The sequence below is a fragment of the Elephas maximus genome, chromosome 6 (assembly GCF_024166365.1).
Source record: "Elephas maximus indicus isolate mEleMax1 chromosome 6, mEleMax1 primary haplotype, whole genome shotgun sequence".
NCBI lineage: Eukaryota > Metazoa > Chordata > Mammalia > Proboscidea > Elephantidae > Elephas > Elephas maximus.
Genome location: NC_064824.1, coordinates 104,887,799 through 104,913,206, shown reverse-complemented (window position 1 = coordinate 104,913,206; position 25,408 = coordinate 104,887,799). Strand labels below are relative to the sequence as shown.

The 25,408-nt window shown below is 37.5% G+C and overlaps 1 protein-coding gene across 7 annotated transcripts in view; it reads left to right on the top strand.

Annotated features, from left to right (window-relative positions):
- The window catches only part of INO80D (INO80 complex subunit D), a 57,843-nt gene that overhangs the window by 5,586 nt on the left and 26,849 nt on the right, over positions 1-25,408 (top strand). For 4 of the 7 annotated variants that reach the window (XM_049887941.1, XM_049887942.1, XM_049887943.1 and 1 more), the window contains exons 2-4: positions 14,951-15,043; positions 15,150-15,396; positions 20,038-20,780. In XM_049887941.1, coding sequence (XP_049743898.1) covers positions 15,179-15,396; positions 20,038-20,780 — 961 coding nt within the window. In that variant the 5' untranslated portion in view covers positions 14,951-15,043; positions 15,150-15,178. The remainder of the gene's footprint in view (positions 1-14,950; positions 15,044-15,149; positions 15,397-20,037; positions 20,781-25,408) is intronic. The other 3 variants (XM_049887947.1, XM_049887948.1, XM_049887945.1) reach the window with 1 other exon arrangement.

The window sequence follows — 25,408 nt, the reverse complement described above, 5'->3', positions numbered from 1 at the left end:
GGCAAGTGTAAAGAAGTTGTAAGTACAGAACTGGGCAAAGAGGAGGTGGATTTATTTTACTCCTGACTTCTTTTAAGCTCTTGAAGTTGTCTACGTATGTGTGCACACGCAAGTGTGTGTCTACGTGACTAGTGTGTTATATCATTTTGAAGGACATGAGTAGTTTGTGGCTTTGGTAGGCTCATTTTGGGATGGTGAGGACGTTCATTTACCTGAGGTAGCGGTAGGAGGAGCTGAAGCCATTGTTGGCTCATTCATTTAACAGATTAGCCTCTTTGTGCTTGCTTTGTGGCAGCTCCTTGCAATTCAAAGACAACATTCTCTGCCCTTTAGGAGTTTCTAGTCTGTTAACCAACCAAAAAAAAAAAAAAAAAAAAACCCAAACCTATGGCCATCGAGTACATTCCCACTCGTAGTGACCCTAGAGGGCGGAGCAGAACTGCCCCATAGTGTGTCCAAGGAGTGGCTGGTGAATTTGAATTGCTGACCTTTTGGTTAACAGCCGAACGGTTAAACAGTCCACCACGAGGGCCTATTAAACAAAAAAAAAAAAAAAAAAAACAACCAAATCCCTTGCCCTCGAGTCAATTCTGACTCATAGCCAACCCCGTAGGACAGAGTAGAACTGCCCCATAGGATTTCCAAGGAGCGACTGACGATTTTGAACTGATTGAAGCAGTTGGGTTCCTAATCACTGTACCACCAGGCCTCTTAGAAAAGCAAAATAAGCTGACATTTACAACGTTGGGAGTTTAGCCTGAAGGAAGGAAATCTAGTTCTCACTTTTGGCCTAGGGGCAGACCTTAATGTGAGGGCTTTCTTGAGGAGGTTTCTGCTCTAAGGCTGTGGGAGGGGTTGGAAAGGTGGGACCTACAAGTATGAATAAATGCCTAGGGACAAAAGAGTATTGTGTGGCGCTGAGTGTGATTCTGTAAGACTCCGGAGGGAGTAGGGGAACAGTGAGGGGAGGTGAGGTCAGCATGGCCAGGGCATGAAGAGTTTACATGCTGGACTAAGGAGTTTGGATTTATCTGTTAAATTTATAAGTGGTCACTGAAGGCCTTTGGCTGAATAAACTATTTGCATTTTAGAGAATTTGAGTTGTGCAGAATGGAATAAAGAAGGGCAAGACTGCCAACCAAAAGGTGGACAATTCGAATCCACCACCTTCTCCTTGGAGATGCTATGGGGCAGTTTTACTCTGTCATGTAGGGTCACTGTGAGTCAAAATCGACTTGACAGCCATGGGTTTTGTTTTGTTTTACTCACAGATGGCAGCCGAAGTTGTAGAAGTAGATACATTTGGTATAGTTGGGACTTTTTGGGGTAAGGGAGCACTTTGAAAATATGATGAGCTTTATAGACCCTTCTCCAGAAATCTGCACATGTATGCACATTCACAATTTTATACATTTGGTGGTGAAACCTGGGATAATAACCTCTGATCTTGGGGTTAGTGCAGAGTAGAAATTATTCAAAATGTTTTTGTTTGGCTCACACTTTTTGTATGTGACTATTATTGCTATTTAAAAAAATAGATAAGGAAATATAAAATAAATGTTCTCTCAAGGTCACACATCTTGTATTTTTAAAGTTTAAATGAATGGCTTACATGAGAAAACAGGAGATTTAGTGGATATTTTTCAATTTTTATCTTCTTTTGAAAAATTGGAAGATGTATTTTTTTTCTGGAAACCATAGGCCTGCGTTTTTTTTTTTTTTTTAATTGCAACATCTTGCTGGAACTGGTTGGAATCGGCTACCTTGAGAAGAGCAAAGTTTGCTGAAGCCTGCCTCTGGCTCACTCCTGCAGCCCCTGTAGGCATTTCATCATGTACTCCTATAAAGTAAGAATAAAAGAACCTTGGGGAACATTGACTTTTAAGGGTGGGGGCAAGAGAAGGAAAACTACTGACTAAGCAGCTGGAAAGGAGAGGTTTTCAAAAAACAAAGTGGTCGACAGTGTCAAATGCTGCAGAGAAGTCAAGCAAGATACAAACTGGAAAAGTGAATGTGCAGTTTAGCAACAAAGAAGCCATTAGTTTCAGATTCTTAGCAGAACAAAAGAACTTTGAGAAGCATAGCTACAACTTAGTTTTTCTTTCTTTTTGTTCTGCAATATAGCCTTTCTGTAGTAAGAGAGAGGGACTGTAACATGGATAAGAACTCAGAAAGCATTTGCTGTTAAAGGTTCATTAACTGCAGCTAATCAGTGCTGTTAACCAGATCAATCAAACACTGCTCATTTGGCTAGTATTTTCGGTCACAAGAATATTGGAATATAGGTGCTCTGTAGAATACAGAGGAAACCCTGGTGGCGTAGTGGTTAAGTGCTACGACTGCGAACCAAAGGTCGGCAGTTCAAATCCACCAGGCGCTCCTTGGAAACTATGGGGCGGTTCTACTCTGTCCTATAGGGTTGCTATGAGTCGGAATCGACTCGATGGCACTGGGTTTGGTTTGGTTGGGTGGAATATAGAAAATATTTTTAATATTAAGTTTTTAGTGTAGATTGTAGTTCTCAGTGGATTTGTTACCCTAACCCAAAGAAAGTGGGAGAGCCTCAATTAATGAAGAAGAATTACACTGTACCGTGCAGAAAACCACGAGCAGCTGGAGAGCACATTTTAGCCCTGCAGATTCTAGATTAAAATGATAATAATAATAGAGCCACTACTACCTGTTTCTAATAGTAGTTAATGTTAAATAATTACTATATGCTGGGTACCATGCTGAGCACAGTTCATGAAATATCTAATTGAATGCCCCTAAATGACTCAATGAGGTACATGCTCTTGTACCCCGCCCCCCGCCCCGGCAAAAAAAAAAAAAAACTCACTGTTATTGAGTCGATTCTGACTCATAGGGAGCGACTGACCCTACAGGACAGAGTAGAACTGCCCTGCCCCATAGGGTTTCCAAAGCTGTAAACCTTTAGGGAAGGAGACTGCCTGCCACATCTTTCCCTCACAGAGCAGCTGGTGGATTCAAACCCCTGACCTTTCAGTTAGCAGTCGAGTGTTTTAACTGCTGCGCCACCAGGGCTCCTTACATTCTATTATAATCCTTCTATTATAATCCTTCCTTTATACGTGAGAAAACTGAAGTCTGAATAACTTGCCTAAGATCATACAACTAGTAATTAGCATAGCTAGATTTGAGCCTCATCTTTCAACGCCCACCAGAGCCAATGAGTACTCTTTATTGCTGCGTAAACTATCATTGCCTTTCTAATAAGCCAGGTAAGGAACTAGTATAAAGGCCATTTAAATTATTTTAATTTAAATTTATAGTGAAAACTTATTTGTACAGTGGGTTTGAGCACAGTATTTGGTATATAATAGACATTCAATAAGTATTATTATTTGATTTATTTCTAAATATTTAAACTTTAATTATAATGAATGTTGCTTATATTTTGGGTGATACATGGTTTTCCTCATTGATTTTTTTTATCACATCAATTGATAGATTTTCGTTCCTTGGTCTAGCTTTACTACTTTTCACATTCTCAATATACTTACCTGTTTAGTGTTTTATTACATTTTTGTGTTCCGTAAAGTTGAATTAAAACACATTTCCGAAAAGGCGTAACATGGAGGGAAAGACATTTTCAAGACCTTGAAGTATGAGGCTCTAATATGATTTTAATAGTAGTCACTCCTTCCGGGTTAAGTAAATGTTCTTTTCATTTGCATTCATTGTATTGGAAACTAACATTGTGAGAATTTAGATTCATGCTAGGTTAAAAAAAAAAAAAAAAAGGCAGTAAGGTATGTTGTAAGTCTAGACTCTTTAAAGGTGGTAGAATATGAAATTACAGATGGGAATTACGGAAACATGCTGTGGCAGTGAAATGAACATGCTTCTGAAACATGAGAATCAAAAGAACAGTAATGACATACAGTGATTCCACATGGAGGTGAGACAGCGACAGTCCCAAAGAGAGTAATGTTCATATTTTTGTCACATTGTTTTATGGTTGCTGTTGGAAGACTGAAAGCGTTGTTGGCTTCTTGTTAAAAGCTTAACTTCCTTACTGTTCTCCCTGCTCATGTCTTATTCCTCTATGTTTACGTGAATTGTTTTATTTTCTAATTAAACTCAGCATATAATATCAAGGAGTCCTTATTCCTCTCTCCTTTTTTTTTTTTTTTTAAGATTTTATACCTAACCGAGGGCTGTGGGGACCACAGTCTCAGGGAACATCTAGCTCCATTGGCATAGCATAGTTTATAAAGAAAATGTTCTACATTCTACTTAGGTAAGTAGCGTCTGGGGTCTTAAAAGCTTGAAGTGGCCAACTAAGATACTTCACTGGTCCTGCCCCATCTAGAGCAAGAAAGAATGAAGAAAACAAAGACATAAGGAAAAGATTAGTCCAAAGGACAAATGGACCACAACTACCACAGCCTCCACTGACTGAGTCCAGCACAACTAGATGGTCCTTGGCTACCACCACTGACTGCTCTGACAGGAATCACAATAGAGGATCCTAGACAGAGCTGGAAAAAAACGTAGAACAAAATTCTAACTCAAAAAAAAAAAACAAAAAACCAGACTTACTGGCCTGACAGAGACTGGAGAAGCCCCAGAGTATGGCCCCAGGCACCCTTATAGCTCAGTAATGAAGTCACTCCTGAGGTTCACCCTTCAGCCAAAGATTAGACAGGCCCATAAAACAAAACTTGCTGGACACACCAGCCCAGGGGCAAGGATGAGAAGGCAGGAGGGGACAGGAAAGCTGGTAATGGGGAACCCAAGGTTGAGAAGGGGAGAGTGTTGATACCTCATGGGGTTGACAACCAATGTCACAAAACATTATGTGTATCAATTGTTTAATGAGAAACTAGTTTGTTCTGTAAATCTTCATGTAAAGTACAATAAAAAAAAGTAAAAAAAAAAAAGATTTTATACCTAACTACGTTTTCTACTCTTTCGAGTTCCAGTGTATAGATACATTTGGTGTGGATATGTTCTTTCTGTGAAACCTGAATGTTGTCTGTTCTCAGTAATAGGCATTTTTGCTTTGTGGCAGTAATAAGGATGTATATTCTTTTATTTGTTGTACTTTAGATGAAATTACAGAGAAAATAAGTTTCTTATTAAACAATTAATACACATATTGTTTTGTGACATTGGTTGCCAACCCTGAGACGTGCGAACACTCTCCCCTTCTCAGCCTTGGGTTCCCCATTATCAGCTTTCCTGCCCCCTACTGCCTTCTCATCCTTGCACCTGGGCTGGTGTGCACATTTAGTCTCATTTTATTTTATGGGCCTGTCTAATCTTTGGCTAAAGGGTAAACCTCAGGAGTGACTTCATTACTGAGCTAAAAGGTTGTCTGGGGGCCATACTCTTGGGATTTCTCCAGTCTCTGTCAGACCAGTGGTCTGGTCTTTTTTTTGAGTTAGAATTTTGTTCTACATTATTCTCCAGCTGTGTCCTGGACCCTCAATTGTGGTCCCTGTCAGAGCAGTCAGTGGTGGTAGCCAGGCACCATCTAGTTGTGCTAGACTCAGTCAGTGGAGGCTGTGGTAGTTGTGGCCCATTAGTCCTTTGGACTAATCTTTCCTTTGTGTCTTTGGTTTTCTTCATTCTCCCTTGCTCCAGATGGGGCAGGACCAGTGGAATATCTTAGATGGCAGCTCACAAGCTTTTAAGACCCCAAACACTAGTCACTAAAGTAGGATGTAGAATATTTTCTTTATAAACTATGTTATGTCAGTTGAACTACAAGTCCCCTGAGATCATGTTCCCCAGCCCTAAGGATATATATTCAGCCTCTGCTCTAAAGTGCTTGATTGCCTGCATTCTCTCCTTGAAGGGAACATACAGTAGATCTGTTTATAGTCTAAGCAAGTTGTCTCCACAGCTGAGGATGATAGCTGCTAGAGCCATTAATAAATATCATCTGGCTAAGACCCCGCCCTTTTTTTTTTTTTTTTTGTAGTGATATTCATCATTTATAAAAGCTAGAGCTTAGTTATAGCTTTTCTTCTTAGATTAGAAAATAGGTCAGTACTTAAATGTTAGGGTCTATAACACATTTGATCAAGATTGTGCAAACTTTGTATGTTATGTGTTTCCCTCTTCTTTTATATCCTACAATGAATGTCAAAGAGCAAAGATGATGTGAACTGCCTTTTGGTGACGTAGGGGCAAAGGACTCACTCCAGTTGTTTAAGCCTAGAGGTGAAGAATGAAAAAAGTGTATCTTTTTTCTTAGATCTGCCTTTGTGCATTTGTGGTGAATTCTTCTTTATTTACAAAGAAAAAAGACTATTGATGTAGAGAAGATCAACTAAATAGTTATTTCCAGTTTATAGACAAAGCAGTTTTGATATTAAAACTCATTTAGAGAGAAGTTAGATTTAGAAGTGGATGACCATTTTTCCTCCTCATCCTTTCGTTTTAGATTACATAAACTGAGCCTGAATACATCAGGGAATTAAAAATATAAGTATAAAGATTAAATTGAGATTTTAAGAGGGAATTGAAAATGGGGAACAGTTAACTGTTCTAAAGGAGGAATGATATACAGATGGCTTTTAATAGGACTTTAAAATATTAAAACTCAGAAGAAATAAGGAAAAATTAATCACGGGTACATTTTTAAAATTAAGGTTGAAGAGAAGTTGTTTATAAAATGTTGAAATTAAACACCTTTTTGTAATGAGATAGAAGGAGGTGATTAGCGAGAGCTTTGGCACATCGTAGGCAAATGTGAAAGAAGGGCAGTTAGAGTAGGTAATGAATTCTTAGAAGGAAGTTTAGTAGGCAAACTGTTTTAATAAATTCTAACATTTTTTTACATTAGTTGCTAAATAAATATTAGGTAACAAATTATATACCATCTGTTTGACATTACTTCATCATATATTCTGGAATATTCAAAATTTTTAAAGCTAAATTACATTAACTTTCTCTTGGTATATGACTGTGGCAATTAGAATTGTGTCTATTACCTGAAGTGTACCAACTTAGTAATTTTGAAATTATTTCATGATCAGTGGGTAAATGTACTTGTGTACTGTTGACATATGGATGATGTTGTGTACTGTCGAGTCAGTTCCGACACACAGCAACCCCATAGGACGGAGTAGAACTGCCCCATAGGGTTTCGTAGGCTATGATCTTTACAGAAGCAGATTGCCAGGTCTTTCTCCTGCAGTGTTGCTTGTGGGTTCAAACTGCTGACCTCCGTTTAGCAGCTGGGTGCTTAATTATCCATTGAGCTACCAAAAAACAAAACCTGCTGCCATCAAGTCGATTCCAACTCATAGCAACCCTATTAGGACAGAGTAGAACTGTTCTGTAGGGTTTCTAAGGTGCAGCTGGTGGATTCGAACTACCAACCTTTTGGTTAGCAGCTGAGCTCTTAACTACCACACCACCAGGGCTCCACCCAAAACAAAAAAACCACACCCATTGCTGTCAAGTCAGTTCCAACTCATAGCCATCGCATAGGGTTTCCAAGGCTGTAAATCTCTGTGGAAGCAAACTGCAACATCTTTCTGAGCCACTGGTGGTTTCAAACAGCCAACTTTTCTGTTAGCAGTCAATCACTTTAACCAGTATGCCACCAAGGCTCATTGAGCCACCAGGGCCCCTCAATCTATGGGTAGGCAGTCTATTTATGCATTCAGCATGGACTGATTGAGTACCTATTAACTTCTGGGCACTGTGCTAACCAAATCTGTTGCCATCTAGTGGATTCTGACTCATAGTGACCCTATAGGACAAGGTAGAACTGCCTCATAGGATTTCCAAGGCTTTTTTTTTAATCTTCATGGAAGCAGACTGCCACATCTTTCTGCCTCGTAGCAGCTGCTGGGTTTGAACCTCCAGCCTTTTGGTTAGCAGCCAAGCACTTAACCACTGTGCTACCAGGGATCCTGCTAGGCCCTGGGATATGATGATGGACAGAAAGCTCTTTGGCTGCCTGGAACTTATTGTCTAGGAGTGAAGGCAACAGAAAAATAGGCAATTACAGTAGAATATGATGAGTGCCAAAACAGGGAGGTGCACAGAGTACCTCAGAAGGACATCTAATTAGCTTTGCTTTTCGTGGTCTGCATGGGGTGATGACTGAACTGTGTTCTGAGAGCTGGCCAGAAGAGGGGCATTTGGTGGGAAAAGGTCCATTGCTTTGAGTGGAGGGAGGAGCCTTTTTTTAAGCTTGGTGAGATAGAGGAACCCGGTGTGCCTAGAGCTGTGGGTAAGGTCCCCCACTGTCCACTTTTGGGTCTCATCTCATAGATTGTAATCTTCAAAGATAGAAATTGTATCTGTTAATGTTATATCCTTCACAGCTGCTGAGAAAATGATGTCTTCACAGTGTTTAATAAATATATTAAAGCTAGAATCATGTAAATTAGACATAGAGCAAATGAATTAAACTCATATTTAGTTACTTCTTTAATAGAATACTGATTCTTTAAAGGAAACCCTGGTGGCGCTGTAGTTAAGAGGTATGGCTGCTAACCAAAAGTTTGACAGTTCGAATCCACTAGGTACTCCTTGGAAACCCTATGGGGCAGTTCTGCTCTGTCCTATGGGTCACTATGAGTTGGAATTGACTCGATGGCAGTGGGCTTGGTTTTCTTGGTTTTGATTCTTTAAAATAAAAAATTATTTCAAAAGTAATGTTTGTTGTAAAAATTAGATAGTAAATATGTTTTATGATTTTATGTTTTTTATGGTGTGTTTTGCTACACAGAGTTTTAGAAGATATTTCTGGTTATTGATGGAAGAGTTCTGACAACTCTGTCCTCTCTTCACTCTAAATCAACTAAAAAGAAGAAAGAGAATGAGCAACAGAAAGGAAACTCAATTATTGATAACTACCATAACCTTGTAATCAGAGTATATGTTTAAGTGCTATTTAAAAAAACCCTTTGCAGTCGAGTCGATTCCGACTCGTAGTAACCCTGTAGGACAGAGTAGAACTGCCCCATACGGTTTCCAAGGAGCGCCTGGTGGATTCGAACTGCCAACCTTTTGGTTAGCAGCCATAACTCTTAAACACTATGCCAGCAGGATTTCCCAGTGCTATTTTTTTTTTTTTATTAAGTGCAGTGAAAATTGAACCAGGGCAAGTGAGGGTGTCAAGAAGGGGTGATATCCTCTGTAGAACTCAGGCGAAGTGAAGGGAGGAGCTTTATCCCAAGTAGGTGGCATACCTGAGGACCAAACCAATAACCCTCATGCTTTGGAATGGCAAAGCTGAGCATGTGCATTGTGTTCCCTGAGTAGCAGGGGAAGTGAGGCCAAATGACAAACTGTGCAGTCATAACATTTTTACGAGAAAGTCAGAGTGACCCCTGAGGGAGTAGGAGAGCAGTGGGATGCAGACCCCAAATTCTTGTAAAAAGACCAGAATTAATGGTCTGGCTGAGACTAGAAGGACCCCAGTGGTAATGGCCCCCAGACCTTCTATTGGCCCAGGGCAGGAACCATTCCCAAAGCCAGCTCTTCAGACAGGGATTGGACTGGACAATGGGTTGGAGAGGGATGCTGGTGAGGAATGAGCTTCTTGGATCAGGTGGACACTTGGGGCTATGTTGGCATCTCCTGCCTGGAGGGGAGATGAGAGGGTGGAGGGGGTTAGAAGCTGACAAAATGGACACAAAAAGAGAGAGTGGAGGGAGGGAGCAGGCTGTCTCATTAGGGGGAGAGTAACTGGGAGTGTGTAGCAAGGTGTATATGGGTTTTTGTGTGGGAGACTGACTTGATTTATAAACTTTCACTTAAAGCACAATAAAAATAAAAAAAAAAAAAACAGAGTGGAGGAGAAGCTGGTGACAAGTGGCCTAGCTGAAGAGAAGTAAAGCCTAAATTGTCATCTCCTCAAATCTGTGCCATATGGGCCCCTGTGAATCAGAGAGGCTGGTCCAGCGTGGAGTCATACCTCTAGGGAAGAACGTTGGTGATAAACATTTTCAGAAATAGCAGAACAGGTGAAAGTTATGAATAAATAGTTCCCTATTTTTTTTTTTTTTATTGGGGAGGGGAGAGTGTGTGCATGGGAGGAAGACATGGCCTCTGAAAAAAGGGTTTAAAGATGAAATACAAAAACTCTAGAAATAAATAAGACAACAGAAGGCAGTAAAAATGAGCTAACTGAGTGATGGAACCAGGGTACAAAATGAAAGCGAAAAATACAGTTGGAAGGTTCTTTTCAAAGCAGCACATATATACTACAGCTGGGGATGATAGAGCCAAGCTTGAGAGATTTGAGCAATTCAAAATGGAAAAAATAAAAATTTTTTCCATTTTGAATTTTTTTAGTGAGAGAGTGATAGATACGGGATATGGTAAATCTAGCCTACCAATAACTGGCATCTCTGAAGAAAAGAACAGAATTGGCAGAAAATTTTTTCAAGACTTTAAAGAAGAGTTTCCCACAATGAAAGAAGACTTGAAATTCTACAACGGTTTCTAGTCTTTAAATTTTAAATTGTTGTTGTTGATTTCACCTCATAGCGACCCTATATGACAGCGTAGAACTCTGCCATCGGGTTTCCTAGGCTTTAATCTTTATGGGAACACATCGCCAGAGGAGCATCTGGTGGGTTCAAACCACCAGTCTTTTGGTTAGCAACCAAGGATTAACCATTGCACCACCAGGCTCCTTAGTAATGACATTGTGGTGCTGGTATGTGCCATAGAGTCGATTCTGACTCATAGTTACCATCATAGAGCAGGGCTATAACTGCATCGTAGGGTTTCCTAGGCTGTAATCTTTATGGAAGCACATTGCCAGGTCTTTCTCCTGTGGAGCCACTTGTGGGTTCAAGCCGCCTGTGGGTTCGAACCATCAACCTTTTGGTTAGTAGCCCAGCATTTAACCGTTGTGCCACCAGGGCTCCTTTGTAATGACAGTGGATGTTAATGACATGATATCTAGTATATCAAATAACATGCCCTGGAAACAATGAATACTGTTTTTCAAAAATACCTATTAGGCCCCAAAGAAAATCCCAGACAAATCCAGAAAGTAGAGATAACATAAGCAGATTATACTCTCTATTCTTAACTGGAACTCTAGAACAAAAGACAGCATAAACTTTTATCATCTGAAAAATTAAACAACCCTTCAGTCAAAGGAGAAATTAAAAAATCAGTCAGAAAATACTGGTAATAAAACTTCTGTGTGTTAGTACTTATGGGATAATGGCTAAAACAGTAGTCAGAGAAAATTTATAGTTTGAAATAAATTACTCAAGAAAAGAAAGGAATTCAACTCAAGAAGATAGAAAAAATAACAAAATAAACTGAAAGAAAGAAGGTATTAGCAAAGTTGAAAGCAGAAATTTGATAAATTAGAACACAGAAAAATGAAGATACTAGTAAATACAAGAGAGATTTTTTGGAAAGGGTTGGTAAAAATATTAAAGAGATAAACCTGAACTGAACCTAATCGTGAACAAAAGGAGAAAGTACAAATACCACGTGTGTGAACATACACAGAATATGGGAAAGAATCACAGATATTTAGAAAATTTAATGTAAGAGGTTCCTGTGTTAAGTTCTGCGCAGATAAGTTTGCAAGCCTGAACTACTGTGCAAGAAAGCATTAAGCCCAGGCAACCTTCTAAGGAACGTGCTAACTTAACTACAAAACCCAAAAAAACCCATTGCCGTCGAGTTGATTCCAACCATAGCAACTGTGTAGGACAGAGTAGAACTCTGCCCCATAGGGTTTCCAGGGAGCAACTAGTGAATTCAAACTGCTGACCTTTTTGGTTAGCAGCCACGCTCTTAACCGCTGCACCACCAGGGCTCCATTGTAACTAAAGTGCTTTTTAAATTGTACAAGAATATAGAAAAAGAGAAACTTTTTTCAATTCGTTTTCATTTTTTTATTGTATCAAGTATGTATATGAGAAAACATTTGCCAATTCAACAGTTTTTACATGTACAATCCTGTGACATTGATTACATTTGTCATGTTGTATAACTATTATCTTTTTCCAAATTTTCCACCACCATTAACAGAAACTTAGTGTCCCCTAAGCAATGACTCCCATTTTCTCCCTTCCTGCCACCCTTGGTAACTATTAATAAGCTGTGGTCTCTATTTGCCTATATCATATAAGTAGGATCGTACAGTATTTGTCATTTTGGGATTGACTTATTTTACTCAGCATAATATTTTCAAGGTTCATCCATGTTGTAGCAAATATCAGGACTTCATTTCTCTTTCTGAGTAATATTCCACTGTATGTGTATAACAAATTTTGTTTATCCATTCATCTGTTGATGGACATTTAGGTTGTTTCCACCTTTTGGCTATTATGAATAGTGCTTCAGTGAACATTGGTGTACAAGTTTCTGTTTGCATTCTTGCTTTCAATTCTTCTGGGTATACCTAGGATTAGGATTGTGGGGTCATATGGTAGTTCTAGGTTTAACTTTTTGAGGAACTGCCAAACTGTTTTCCACAGCAGCTGTACCATTTTGCATTCCCACCAGCAGGGGAGGAGGGTTCCAATTTCTTCGCATCCTTGCCAATACCTGTCATTTTCTTTCTTTTCTTATCATAGCTGTTCTAGTGGGGGTGAAGTGGTGTCTCATTTTGGTTTTGATTTGCACTCCCTAATGACATGGGGTCACTGTGAGTCTAAATAGACTTGATGGTGACTAACAGCAACAGTGACTAACGATGTTGAGCAGCTTGCCATGTGCTTGTTGACCATTTGTATATCTTTGGTGAAATGTCTATGCAACACCTTAACCCATTTTTTAATTGAGTTGTTTGTCTTTTTGTTATGTTATAGGAGTTCTTTAAATATTCTGGATATTAAACCCTCATCAGATATATGATTCCCCAAAATTTTCTTCAAATATGTAGGTTTTCTCTTTACTTTGTTGGAAAATACTTTCATATGTATAGACATAGTCTATAATAGGCTTCTTTATTCATAAAGATGAACTGATTCTGTGAATTACTTTTTCACTTATATCCAGAATATTTTTTCTTGAAGTTCATGTAGATTTACTTGAACTGATTAGTGAAAGATTTATGTTTGTCAGGCGACGGACAGGGCACAGAGTGTAAAAATTAAAGACCACATGGGTTTGCTGTGAAACATTTCCTGTTCTGAACATGCAGACTTTCAGGACAGCTAAATTTAAGTTTCAGTCAGACTTTTCTTTCCTGCACCTAAAAAGTGAAAGGAGAAAGCTGTTATGTTTGTTCTGCATTGATACGTGATTAGATATACTTAGTCATGAACGTGATTTTTACTAACCATACAAATACTTCAAGTGTTTCATTTATTTATTTTTTTCCTATTAGAGTAAGTGAAATGTTTTTTAAGGGGAATGTAAATCCTCTAACTTTACCACTGGTGGGTAGAATACAGTAATGGTAATAAGAATGAAAATGTAGGAGTAATAGCATCTTCCATTTTTCTAGTGCTTATCATGTGTAAGGCATGGTACTTGCTATATGACGTGGTTTGTATCATTTACTCCTTAGAGCCAGCCTGATGGTGATAACATAGCTACTATTATTATCCCTATTTTACAGATAAGGAAACTGGGATTCAGAGAGGTTAAATAATTTGTTCAAGGAAGCACAGTAAGTGGCAAATTTGGGACTTAAACAACCGTATCTCCTGACTCCACAAGCATTCGTGTATCCTGTCATTCACTGGTGTAAGAGATTTCATATCCAGTTCATTAAAGGAGAGGACATTTCTTTTTTTTAATCTTTATTGTGCTTTAAGTGAAAGTTTACAAATGAAGTCAGTCTCTCATACAAAAATTGATATACACCTTGCTATATACTCCTAGTTGGTCTCCCCCTAATGAGACAACACACTCCTTCTTTCTACTCTATTTTCGTGTCCATTTGGCCAGCTTCTGACCCTCTTGCCCTCTCATCTCCCCTCCAGACAGGAGCTGCCCACATAGTCTCATATGTCTACTTGATCCAAGAAGCAAGGAGAGGACATTTCTTGAGTTTTTCTGTAGTTGTTATCTAAGCTGTTCCCCCAGCCACTGGGTAACTTTGGGAGTATGGAAGAGGGTGGGTTAGACCACGTTAGCTTGCTAAGGTCCTCACTTCACCAATTATTTAATTCCATTTCATATGGACTACATAAACCAAACCAAAAGCAAACCTGTTGCCCTCAAGTCAACTTTGAATGACAGCGACCCTGTAGAGGTAATGGATAGTGTGTAATTTCTTCTTTCCATTTTCTTATTATACCTCCAAAGACTCATAAGCCATGGTTATTACCCTGTGTGGTACGATTGGGAGAGAACCCTGAACTGAAAGATGTTAAGTGTGGTCGGTAACTAGTTTTTGGGCTAAAAAGTCTACAGTGTGGGGAATATTAGAAGGAGAAGAGCATTTTTTAAAGCAGGAATTTGCTCATCCTTTGTATTTCATTTTTGTATTTCATAGAAACATTTGTTACAAATTGCCAAATATTTGCCAGCATATCAAAAACTATAGGATTTCTAAGTCACTGAAGTGTACATGTAGAACTGATCAAATATTACATGTTTTGTCATATGTATATCACTATAATAATAAATTTTAAAAAACTATTGAATTTCCGAGGGAAGTTTTGGGTCTATAGTTCATCCATTAGCATTGCAGAGGAGTTTGGGTTTTGAAAATATGCAACCATCAGTATCGAGATAAAAAGACCTGCCACCTTGTGACACTTATTGGGTAAAAGAAGTCTGCTGCTTTGAGGTGTTTACAGAACTTAACCAGAGTAAAAGTTAGTTCAATTCCTTTGGGTAAGATAACTTAATATTTTATAATGCCTCTTAATTTCTTATTTGAACTTATTATTGGGATTTGGGTTACAATGAAGAATCTATCACATTGGAAAGGTGATGTTGTAAGACTGTATTTTACTTCCAGAGTGAGCTAGCTTTGCTTATTTCTCTTTGTTAACTAGGCCTTTTGATATTTTCGTAGACAATCTGCTTCATCTTGATTCTGCAGCATTCCAAACTGTGGTATCCTTGGGGTTCTCTTAACATTGCTATGGTGCAGAAGATTTAAAATCAGGTATGGCTGTGGGGCCAGAAGTCCCTCAGTGAAATTCTCAACTTAAACCTGCCTTATACTCTCTGATTTATCATTCGGATTTCTTTTTTTTGTGGTGGCCTTTTAGCTGATGTACACAAGGAATAGAGTCACGTGATGTATGAAGGGAAACATATACACTTCTCTGAGGTTGACAATAAGCCCTTGTGCTCATATAGCCCCAAACTGTGCAAGCAGCGGCGACTCAACGGCTACGCTTTCTGTATCAGACACGTTCTGGAGGACAAGACTGCCCCCTTCAAGCAATGTGAATATGTGGCCAAGTATAACAGCCAACGCTGCACCAACCCCATCCCCAAATCAGAGGATCGTAGGTAAGAACTCATAATGGGAACCAATCCTTGATTTAATTAGTGACTTGGAAATTTTCTTTTCCTTGTCTTTTCTTTTTTGATACGGTGAATTTAAATGTTGAGTTCTGGGGGAATCTAAGTAAACTTTGGAATGCTTCTAAAGAAAAATGGGAGTGCCAGTTTTTTAAAAATGAAGTAGTAAATTTGGGGAATTATTTGAAAAGTATGTTTGTGTTTTTATTTTTATTGATTTTATAGACTTTCTAGAATTTTTTTGCAATTTTTTTCCTTTGGAATTGTTACTTGAATTCTTAGTCCTGATTCTTCTGCTTTGTAGCATTTAAAAGTAGTTCCTGACTTCTCTACTTACGTGTTATCACCTGCCTAAATGAGAAACTACTTGAGTGTTGTAATTACTGATAATAAATTTGGGGTTTTAAATTTATGCTTGAAAGGAATTAAAAATGGTTACTTGAATGATTCAGAAAATGGACTTCCTATTAGACTCCCGAACAGTGGTGTTCTGCATTGTTTTATAATCTTGCCTCTTTTGGTTAAAAAAAGCTCCACATATAGTATGCTCACCATAATTTAGGGACCATATTTTTCTATAGATAGGCTTTATCACTTGAATTATGAATTATGTGCTTCCTTGAATTTAAAAAAAAATGGAGGTATTTTTAAAGAAGGACTCTTACACTGATTCTTCATCTTAGGAGAATTCACACAGTCTTTCACATATCTCTTTTTCATGTCTTGCTTTCTTCAGTTCTTCATCGAAACCATGTTGATCATTGTAGAGCATTACAGAGAGATGCTTGCTTGTTTTCCAAAAGTATTAAATACTTTTTAGATGGAAAATTCAAATCTTTTACTTGAATCTTAAAAAAAAATACGCAGCCTTCATCCATGTTCCTTTACGTAAGAAAATGTCACCTGCATAAATAGGTTGAAAGGGAATCATATATTTTAAGGACATATGATGAACACTTTTTACACTCTAAGTGTGAAATAAATAATTTGTGCTGGCAGAGAGCCCACCAAAATGAGTATAGTATGATGTGGTGATTTGGGAACACTCTTCTACAATTTCTAATAGCATTTAAGGCTTCAAATGACAATGCCTCAAAGTTTGAAACAGCTGCTTAGTGGGGCAAGGAATGAAATTTTAATCTCAGGTGAGAAAAGGACCTGTGTAGTAGGCTAAACGTCTGTCTAGTTTGATTTTAACAGGCTGAAAATGATAGTTTGTTATCTTCTTTCCCTTTTATTTTGAAGAATGGATGAAGTTGGATTAATTTTTTTAGCTCAAGCTGCAAGCTCAAGGAGCTCTATAATTTTATCTTAAGTTCAGTTTATCACAGTTGCAGTGGTCAATCTTTTTTTTTTTTTTTTTTAACTGACTCTGTCTTGTCTTAATAGCTGATAGCAAGAATTGAAGTGAGAGTACCTCTGAATTTCTCCAAAGTGTTGGTCCTCTGAAGCATCTGTCTTTTATTTTCCAGGTAGTGCCTTCTTTTTTAGAAAAAGAAGGGAAAAAGGACATTTATGCTGTTACGTTAGGAGAAGCTATGTTTAATAAGCACTAAGTTATATCTTTTTTTCAAAAATTGGCCCAAGACACTATGACTGCAAATGACATTAATATTTTTGTTATTTGTAGGGTTGTTTGAAAGTAAGTTAAAGTGGACCTCAAAAGGAGGTAATATTTCTTACGTTTCCTGAAGAAATCTACATTTAGTCTATGTAGTACTATCTCTGCAGCCCTGCTGGTACAGTGGTTAAGAGCTCTGCTGGTAACCAAAAGGTCAGGAGTTTGAATCCACCAGCCTCTCCTTGGAAACCCTGTGGGTCAGTTCTCCTCTGTCCCGTAGGGTCGCTGTGAGTTGGAATCGACTTGATGGCAAAGGGTATGGTATGGTAGTACTATCTCTAAATCTGTGTATAAATATAAATAGTTATAACTATATGGTATAGTATAGAAAAGGTTAATATTCTAAAATCTAAGCTTTCATTATCGTTAATGTAGTTACTCTTTGTACACTTAGGAATTTAAGGTGTTTTATGTATTTTTTTTTTCCCAAGGACTTTTAATGACAAAATTATCTGATTGGCAGTCAGGTAGAGGAAGCTTCTTAATTTCTGGTTCTAACTTACCTGGTGTGTGTTGTAATGCTAACTTACAGGTTTCCACCTTTTTGAAATAGAAATAGTTCTATACTTAGTGGAAGTGCCAGTATAACTAAAAAGTAAAGTCTATTTTGTAATACGCTCGTACAGTGGAAAGCCAAGCCTCATTCCTATAGCCTTGGTTTCTCAAAGATAAGAGGCTATATTAACTCAGTTATTTTATGTAATAAATCTTTTAAATATAAGTTTCCTGTAATTTTATATTCATTTTTAGTAGTATGTATTTGCCAAATTTTTTTTGTTTCTATTTATTTATTCTCTTTTTAAACAACTTTATTAGGATGTAATTCATGCTCCATACAATTCACTTATTTAAAGTATACAATTCAGTAATTTTTAGTGTATTCACAACGTTGTGTAACCATCCCCATGACGTAATTTTAGAACATTTTCATCTCCCTCAAAGAAACCTTGTGTCCATCAGCAGTCGCTCCCTGTACATGTATTCTTATGGAGTATAAATTCATATTTCCATAATTGTTTTAAATGCTGTTCATAACTAAGCTGTTCTAGTTATGAAGAATTTTCTCTTCTAAAAGAGGCAGGTTTTTTTTTTTTTTTTTTTTTTAAGAGTTCAGACTGTTGTGGACCTAGCTAAAACCTTCTAGGTTTCCACATACACAGACACACACACACATACATACACACAAAGTATAGATTCTCTTTCTTAGCCAGAAAGGTTTTACTTAATAGGTCCATTTAAAATAAAAGAGTGTCTCGGACAGATTTATTTCCATAACAAACCAACAAAACTTAGTAAGGGTGTGTGTCTATGTAAGTCCGAATTATTTGGGAAATATGTATTTTTAACAGTTATTAAAAAAAAAAAAATTAAGTAGCCCAATGGATTCGAGGATTGATATAGATACTTACTTTTACCTTATGGCCTTTTTTTCCTAAACTGTCTTCTGTGGAGATGTCACAGGTATGCTGCAATAAAAATAAGTTCCATTTTCAAACAGTCATGGGAAATACTGCCACATACGCACATCTTGGAGCTTCATAATATACATTAATCATACAAAATGCTTTGAGAAGTCATCCAGTAGAAATTAACAGCAACAAAACCATTGTTTAATTTTAAGTCACCATTTTCTACATTTAAGCATGGAATAGTGTATTTGTGGCTAACTTGTTAATATACTGTGAAACTGTATAAGGAAAAAATCACTTTTTTAATCTAGTGGTTAAAAATCTCTGTGGGTTTCAGTGTAGTTTGTTGGCATAACATCTATTATATTTTTCTCATTATACACAAAGACTTTGTCCTTTCATAGGATTTTTAAAATAGCATTTAAATTACGAAAATAACTTGCCCATTGTTGAAGACTAATAAGAGGCTGCATGAAATTTGATTCAGGTTCAAGTCTCAGCTCTGTCACTTTTTACTGGGTGGCTTAAAACAACAGAAATTTCTTATCTCTGGTTCTAGAGGCTAGAAGTCTGAAATCAAGGTGTCTCTTTAAAGGCTACAGTAGAGGAATCCTTCCTTGCCTCTTCTAGCTTCCGGTAGTTCCACGTATACCTTGGCTTGCAGCAGCCCAACTCTAGTCTCTGCGTCCTTCACAGGGCTGTCTTTCCTCTGTCCCTGTCTCTTTGTCTCTTCTCTTTTTATAAGGATACCAGTCATATTGGATTAAGGCCCATTCTACTCCAGTATGGCCTCATGGTAATGAATTACATGTGCAAAGACCCTGTTTCCAAATCAGGTCACATTCACAGCTAATGGGGGTTAGGACTTTAACATATCTTTTCGAGGATACAAATCAACTGAGAATAGGTGGTATTGAGCAAGACACTTAATTTGTGTAAAGCTTAGTTCCCTCATTTGTATAAAGGGCATTATTTTAGTACCTACTGCAGGGAACTGTGAGAATTAGATGACATAATCTATGTACTTGTATCTGACTATTGAGAAACTCATTTCACCTATCATCCCACTGTCCATTTTATCACTTTCTCCTTCCATTCTATTTATGCTGTGTGTGTGTGTGCGCGCACGCGTGCACGTGCATATAAAACACACAGTAGACACTTGACATTTTTGAGGGTTATTTCATAAGATCTTTGTGAATCTCCAAATACTTGAATAATATTGAAATATATATTTTTCTCCATAAGAGAATTTTAAGTGATCCTTCGGACTCCTGATGAATGACTTTGTAAGGTATGAATAGAGAATAACAAAGCTGTGGAGAAGCAGTAGCTGGGCAGTTTCCAGGACCGCTCACTAGCTGAAGGACTTGCTTCTGTGTATGTACCTTTCACATATTCGCCTCATCAAAATTACACAGACTTTGAGGATTGCTTGAGAGTAGTGGGAGTTCATATATTCAGTCTATGAAAACCAAGAGTTACTATAGTCATGCATTTTTTAACGTATTAAGGTGTGCATTTTAAATATAGTTTTATATTCTACTTTTATTAATATGTATCATGAACATTTTCCCTTGTATGTGTGTATTTTTAAAGGTACTGCAACAGCCACTTGCAGGTACTTGGCTTTATCCCGAAAAAAGAGAGGAAGAAAAAGAATGATCCTATAGATGAGGTAAAGGTCAGGCACCAGATGGATACCATGGCATTTAGCCTGACGGTGCCCACATTGGCCTTGAAGATGCCCAACGGACTGGATGGAGTGTCCCTCTCTCCACCAGGGGCAAGGGTCCCTCTCCACTACCTGGAAACTGAGTTGGAAGACCCGTTTGCTTTCAACGAGGAAGACGATGACCTAAAGAAAGGGGCAACTGTGAGAAAGAAGTTGCAGAGCAAGTTGGCCCAGAATCGGCAACGCCAGAGAGAGACAGAGATTTTAAAAGTCCGACAAGAGCACTTTAGTCCCCCTCCTGCACCTTCGCAGCAGCAGCCTCCACAGCAGCACTCCCACCTGCCACCTTTATCCACTTTAAAACCTCCAGCGCCACTGCAGGGTTTAGTCTGCAAGTCACCTCAACCTCAGAACACCAGCCTACCAATGCAGGGAGTGGCACCCACCACACACACTATAGCACAAGCAAGGCAGTTGTCTCACAAGAGACCTCTGCCCCTCCTGCCATCTAGTAGGGCGCCCGTCGTGGACCCACCCAGGACTGACCGGGTCCTTATGAAAGCCACAGCCTTCTCTCCACACTTCTCTTGCGTAAGTCGACTGCAGAGACTGGTGAAACTGTGCACCCAAAAACATCAGTTGGATACTGATCTGTTTCCCCATTTAGGTAAGTTATCATCTCATATATGTACAATATAACAAAATGCGCCGTGTTGTGTGAGACTTTACTTTCATATCTACCATGTATGTGATAGGAGTAGGACACTTGTACAGGATGGTATAATTAAAGATTCTGTTATTAGGTGTGTGGTTGTTAGGTTCTGACTCGTAGTGACCCTGCGTACAACAGAATGAAACACTGCCCAGTCCTGCACCATCCTCACAATGGTTGTTATGCTTCAGCCCGTTGCTGCAGCTACTGTGTCAATCCATCTTGTCCAGGGTTTTCCCCTTGTTCACTGACCCTCTACTTTACCAAGCATAATGTCCTTCTCCAGGGACTTATCCCTCCTGATGACGTGTCCAAAGTATGTGAGACGTAGTCTCCTAAAGAGCATTGCTCTAAAGAGCATTCTGGCTGTACTTTTTCCAAGACAGACTTGTTTGTTTTTTTTTTAAGTGTAGATAGACCACCTTAAAGTAAATAAGCTACTCCAGGGGATAAACTTGATGAAAAAGATAGAGAAATATGAGTTGAGAATTTAGGATTTTAGTCATAGCTTCTATTATTATTGTTGTTGTTATTGTTAGTTGCTGTTGAGTTGGCCCTGACTCATGGTATCCTTATGTGTAACAGAATAAAACGTTGCCTGCTCCTGTACCATCTTCACGATTCTTGGTATGTTTGAGTCCATTGTTATAATTTTTGTGTAGTGCCTTCCAACCCAGGGGGCTCATCTTCTAGTATTATATCAAGCAGTATTCTGTTGAGATCTGTAAGATTTTCAGTGGTTAATTTTTAGAAGTAGATCACCAAGCTTTCTTCCTAGTTTGTCTTAGTCTGGAAGTTCTGCTGAAACCTGTCCACCATGGGTGACCTTGCTGGCATTTGAACTACTGGTGGCATAGCTTCCAGCATCATAGCAACATACAAGCCATCCCACTATGACAGATTTGACAGATGGGTGGTGATCCATTATTATTAGTAGTAGTAGCAATATTAAAAGGCAATTGTGTTTGTTTGTGTGCCTTTATGAACTCAGTACCTGTGTGTCTAATGAAGTTCTTTACATGTTTTTTCTTAGGACATTGGAATAATGATAGCCTGGTTAAAGTCTGCTGATAGCCTTCAGAAAAGAAAAAAAAAACTTTATTATTTTTTTCATTCCAAAGCAATACCTGTTCATGATTGAAAAGTGGCAAAATACAGATAAAACCTTTTAATTTTAGTGGGATCAAATGTCTGTCTCTCCTCATCATGTCTGAGTTTTCTGTCTTGCTTGAGAAAAATCTCCCCATCCCAAATTTTTACAGATATTCTATATTTTCTATTAATAGTTTGATTATTTTGTTTAGATCGCTTAAATCTTTAATTTATTTGGAATTTATTCTTGAATGTGATATGAACTATGATTCTCACTTTAGGAAAAATTATTTACATGACGTGTAACGACAGTACAAAAATGAGCAAAAGACATGAATAGAGGAAGAAGAACTATAAATGGCCAATAAACAAATGAAAACCTCAGTCTCCATAGCAGGCAGGGAAACAAAATAGCAGTGAACTACCATCAGATTGGCAAAAATTATATTCAAACTATTCTGTTGGTGAGGATATGTGATCTCATACATTGTTGTTGAGTAATCTGGCAGTGTCTATTACTTAAAAATGTATGTACAGCCAGCAAACTCACTTTTGGGACTCTATTCTATGGATAAAAATAAAAGAGTATAAAGGATGTGCAAGCTTGTTTATTGCAGCATTGCTTACAGTGTTAAAAATCTACAACCAACTGAATATCCAATAGGAACCTTGAGTAAATTATGATACATACATGTTTTATAAAATATTGTGCAGCTGTTAAAAAGAGTGAATGAAACCTGTATCTATTGTCTTGGAGGTGCCCATAATAAGTGGGAAAAAACGAGAGGTGTTGTATTATCCAATTTTTGTAAAAATAAAAACTTTAAAAGATAAGTATGTAGATAGTTGTTTGTCTATTTGATATGGGTATAAATGAAAATACGAAAGGATATACATTACCAGGCTGTTAACACTGGGTACCACAGGGGGAGTGGAATTGGGCAGAATGTGGTTTTAGGAAGATGAGAATGGTAGCTCTTGTTATATAGCTTTATATTTTTAATATCTCTTATTAAAGCATGTGTGACTTTTGACAATTTGTAAAAAACTAATAAAATCTAAAGAAAAATATAGATAAGCAAAAATAATAAATCAGAGCATCCCAAACCCTGTTAATACCATTTATTAATGGTATGGTCTTTCAGATATATAAAATTGCGTTCCTACTGTATATATAGTATTGTCACCTGTTTTAAAATTTTTCATAATAGTCTATGTTCAAGTTAATAATTTTTCATATACTACGTAATTTGTCCTGGCTAAATTTGATCTCCAATGTGTTTCTAGTTTATGTCATTATAAAGTACTATAAATATACAGTCTTGGAACAAAATAATTACTGTCACATCTTCAACTTTTCCTTCAAAGAGATTCCTAGAAGTGGAAATGCCAGTTCCAAGCTTTTGTATCTTTTTCATAAAGGCTTTTGATATGTGTTGCCATGTTTTTCTTCAGAATTATTGTCTCAATTTAGCCTTCTTTCAACATTGTATGAGAATGATGGTTTCTTAACATCTTTACCAGTCCCTGGGTGGTTGTATTATTATTGTTGTTATTTTGCTTTTGCAGATTTGATAGAAAATTTGCTTTAATTTGCATATTTAGATCAGTATTTCTCAAATTTTTGGCCTCAAAAAAAAAAAAAGATCTCTTTATACTCTTAAAGATCATTGAAGATTACATAGAACTTCTGCATGAGTTATATCTATTAATATTTACTGTATGAGAAGTTAAACCTGAGAAATTTTTAAAATGTTAATTCATTTAAAAATAAAAATAAGCTCACTACATGTTAACATGTTCTTTTTATGAAAAATAACTATGTTCATAACAAAAGCAGATATAATGAGAAGAATTGCCTTGTTTTACTTTTTTGTAAATCTAGTGTTTGGCTTATTAGAAGAGAGCTGGATTTTCTTATCTGCTTTTGCATTCAATCTGTAGTGATACGTTATTTTGGTTGAAGGAAATGAAAATCCAGCCTTATGCATATATAGCTGGAAAAGGGAGGAGGAATATTTTAAGAACCTTTTTCAAATAACTGCTCGTATTCTTCTTTGATTCTGCACCTAAACTTGACAAGTGGTAATTTCTTAGAAGTTAGTTGCAATGTTTAATCTGAAACCGTGTCAGTGAACTTTTCATGCTTTGTTACATTAACCCCCATTGGTCTGCCTTGCACCCTGAATGAAGCTTTTACCCATGCATGGCTTTGGTTTTACCGTTGGCAATAACAAATACTGTCAATGGTTTTCTTTAAGTGACAGTTTCACGGTGTTCATTTTAGAGAAAATGACTGCCAGATATCCAAGTCTTAATAATCATGGTTGGTTTGTCGGTTACTCTTTCCAGTAAAAATGGTGTTGAATGTAAAAAAGCAGCTAGTTCATCTCGCAATTCAAATAATAGTGCACGTGCTTTCCCTTGAGACAACGCCATACTTTCTTCATATGCAGCAGAAGTGCTTTATGGCTGCTTCACATTTAGCCACACAGAGTGTTAAAAAACCATGTACTCCAGGATTGAGATTTCATAAAATAAACAATCTTCAATAGCAATTGCTTTATCAAGGACATTCATAAATAAAACTTTTTTTTTTTTTTTTTTTAACTGTGAATTGTGGTGGTGAGGACTATAGTGACTGCTAGTGCAGTTTGCCATTGCCTTGATTCAGGCTGAGGTGCCAGCGGTTTTAACCATGACTGTTTCAGTGAAAATGTCAACACAGTGAAGAAGGCGAAAAACATCTTAATTTTATTTTGAGAATGGTGTCGACCTCAGGGAGCCCCTGGGGATTGGTGGACCATACTTTGAGAACCACTATTTTGGATTAAAAACTAGAAACCAAACCTGTTGCCATCAAATCATTCTGACTCATAGTGACCCTATAAGACACAGTAGAGCTGAGCCGCCCCCATAGGGTTTCCAAGGAGTGGCTGGCAGATTTGAACTGCCAACTTTTTCTTTAGCAGCTGTAGCTCTGTGCCACCAGGGCACCATTTTTGATTAACCATATAATTATAAATTTTTTCATCTGCTTTTTGGACATTTGTATCTCATACTTGTTTTTTATTGCCTTTCCTTTCTTTTATCTATTTTTATTGATGGTTCCTCTTTTTTTTTTAATTGGGTAAGAGCTTTTTTACATATACTTCTCATATTTATTATAAATCTCTTCCTACTTCCATTTATCAATTGCTTTTAAATCTCTTTCATAATGATTTTGGAATTTATTATTATTCCCTTTCTTAAGATGATTTCTTCCTTTTGATTCAGGTTTCTTTTTTATTTTTTTCTTCCCCCTCCCCCCACCCTTCTTATATGGACTTTCTCTATCTGGAACTTATTTGGGAGTTTGTTTTGAGGCAGAGATCTAACTTGATTTTTTTTCCCAAAAGGTTGCCTCTTGTTGAAACATTATAGATTGATTAGTCCCATCTTTCCCCCCCCAAATTTGTTACCTATATCATCTACTGACTTTTTATTTGTAT